Source organism: Myotis davidii, unplaced genomic scaffold (assembly GCF_000327345.1).
Source record: "Myotis davidii unplaced genomic scaffold, ASM32734v1 scaffold1011, whole genome shotgun sequence".
In the NCBI taxonomy this organism is placed as follows: Eukaryota; Metazoa; Chordata; class Mammalia; order Chiroptera; family Vespertilionidae; genus Myotis; species Myotis davidii.
The window spans coordinates 781,746-784,354 of record NW_006282880.1 but is presented as its reverse complement, the minus strand read 5'-3'; the positions used below and the strand labels follow the sequence as shown (position 1 = coordinate 784,354).

The 2,609-nt window shown below is 49.0% G+C and overlaps 1 protein-coding gene across 1 annotated transcript in view; it reads left to right on the top strand.

The window, feature by feature from the left end:
* The first annotated feature begins 882 nt into the window (after nucleotides 1-882).
* The window catches only part of AFF3 (AF4/FMR2 family member 3), a 443,373-nt gene continuing 441,646 nt past the window's right edge, over nucleotides 883-2,609 (top strand). Inside the window, 1 exon segment of the mRNA XM_015561811.1 lies at nucleotides 883-1,079. Within this exon segment, the coding sequence (XP_015417297.1) occupies nucleotides 883-1,079 (197 nt within the window).

Genomic DNA, 2,609 nt, shown 5'->3' with positions numbered 1-2,609 from the left:
TAGTGAAAGATAAGGGTGGGTACATGGGAAGAGCTGAATGCTTGGTGGAGACCACAGGGCTGCTCACTAAGGGAGGAAATGAGATACCACTGGAGAGGGAGGCGTTGAGGAAGAGTTGTCCCCTTCTTGGGGGATGATTCTGGTCATTTGGTTTTCATCTGATCGTGTGGAGGGTACTGCAGGACACCACATTGGGGTGGTCCCATAAAAGATGGCCTGTGCAGCCCTGGCCGGGTGGCTCAGTTGGTTGAAGTGTCATCCCATGCACCAAAAAGATTGCAGGTTCAATCCCTGGTCAGGGTGCATACAGGAAGACAGCCAATCGATGTTTCTCTTGTCGATATTTCTCTCCCTCTCTATTCCTCCCCTCCCCACCCCCCCGCCCCACTCTTGCCTAAGAATCAGTCCTGGGGTGAGGATCTTTTAAAAATTAAGAAAAAAAAAAAAGACGGCCAGTGCATTTCTGTTGGTATATTATGGGCAGGTGTCCTGAGGGTGTCCAGTCCTTCTTAGTATTAGAACGCATAGGCCGGGGATACAGGCAGGACCGGATCAGAGAACTTTAGCTAGCAGCGATCTGCACCCTGGGGTGCTTTGGGTGACCTTCAAGCTTAAAGGGGTTGGGGAGTGAGGCCAATCTTGTTAAGGAGGAGCAGCGTCCTCTTCACCTCTCACTTCATATTGGGAAGCAATCCTTTCCCCTGACCCTAGAGATGCAGTGAGTCTGGTATCTGCCTAATTGATTTTGGCTTTTATCCTGATGTCTTCGTCTTAAGCATGTAAGCCAGGTTGCTAACAGGTGGGGTTAATCAATTTGTTTTCATTGCTACACTCCCTCCCTTTTCTTACAACGCCCCCTTTTTGGGCTCCCTTTGCACCCTGATGTCCTTGTGCCCTCTGCTTGGCCCTCGGGGGCAAAAAGCAGACCAGCTCACGCACGCTCAGATACAAGGGCTGGTCAGGTTTCAATGTTTTCCCTTCTGTGGTGTCTGCGTTTCTTACAGGGGTGAAGACATCTTAAACCAGAGGAGTGACTCTCTAGTCGTGGAATTTCAGTCGTCAACCAGCCGGTGCAGGAGGTATTATTTGGGGCATGGGGGCCTTCTCGGGAGCCCCAAATCATCCTAAATGACCACCTGCCTGCTCCATGTCACCTATGGTCATATCATACATCGCACCAGTCTTACATGTTTAGTGGGCTTGACCTGGCTGAGGACAGCAAGCACATTTGTGGGGGTCTGTGTGCATGGAGGTCAGCATAGTAGGGGCCTCCCAGGTGTCTGTAGGCACTGGCCAGGGAGGAAGGTGATGCATGCAACGCAAGCTTTTTGTTTCTTACTGCAATTGCTGGTTTTGGTCCAAAAGGTAGTGAGTTCAGAGTGAAACTGAAATTCTCTTGGCTAAAGCCCACATCGTGTCCATCCATAGCATGAGTCATGTGTCGTTAGAGAAATCTCCATTTGAAATCGTGTTCGTGAAAGCCGGGGTTTCACGTTGTGCCTATCCATGGCAGGGCATGACCGTGCTATCCTTTCCTCTGAACGGGAAACCTGGTTCTGTGAGAGTGTCGTTGTCATCCTGTGCCTCCCTATGCCATTCAGTGCCACCAGGGCCACCCCAGAGAGTGCTTGGTGATGGATGTAGGCGCTGTGGGGCCCTCAGTTGGTCAGACTGTAGTCTCTCTTTGTATGAAAGTCACTGGTTGGACTCCCAAATCTAATAACTTTGGGTAAATTATTAGGATGAATTAAAATGCGAATGGGCTACATGTTCTGTGTGTGTGTGTGTGTGTGTGTAACACCCCTCACTCTTACATGTAAATGCAGGGCTCTAGGTGCTCTCACAGCCTTGCCCGGAGCATTTCCAGCATCACCATGGAGACAGCGAATTTAAAGTATGTTCTGGCCACATGGGCAGAGCTAGGAGGATAGGCAGTATATATTTTATGATTATTTTATTTGTGCCCTCTACAGCTACATAACACAAATATTCTCTCTTTTACTCAAGTTAACAGTTTAACTAAAGAACTGGTTATCCTTACTGTTTTCATAAGCTTCTTTGGACCCACAGAAGCTTCTTTGGACCCATTATTAATAGTTATAACGGTATTTGCTGGCTATACATTGGACTGTGGCACCGAAAGCCATTGCGAAGCCCTCTTTATAGACCGTCTTCATGTTTAAACATGCACCCCACACCGTGAAACACCCCTGCTCTATAATGAAGATGGGCGTGGGGGTAGGGAGAGAGACGAAGCCTGTGTGTTTTGTCATCACATTATTGATTAGGGGAGACCCGCAGTCAGTGTAGGTAGTTGTCCTGCTCCAGCTTGAGCATCTGCCCGCACTGGACCAAGCGGGAGCTCTAAGCAAAACGATGGCCAGGTCACCTAAGCGAAATGCTTCTGCTAGGAAATGAAGACCGTGCTCATTTTGAGGGACACACAGGTTCTCTACAACCCGTACTGTGAGCTCTGTGCCCACGCTAGGCCGGATTTCTTTATCTGGTGAGCTGAAAAAAACAAGCGTGTTGCCTCCTTTCACTACACGGGCCCCTTCCTCATTATTAGTTGCATTAGGCCCTTTCTTTTCTCCCCAATAGGGGAAGGA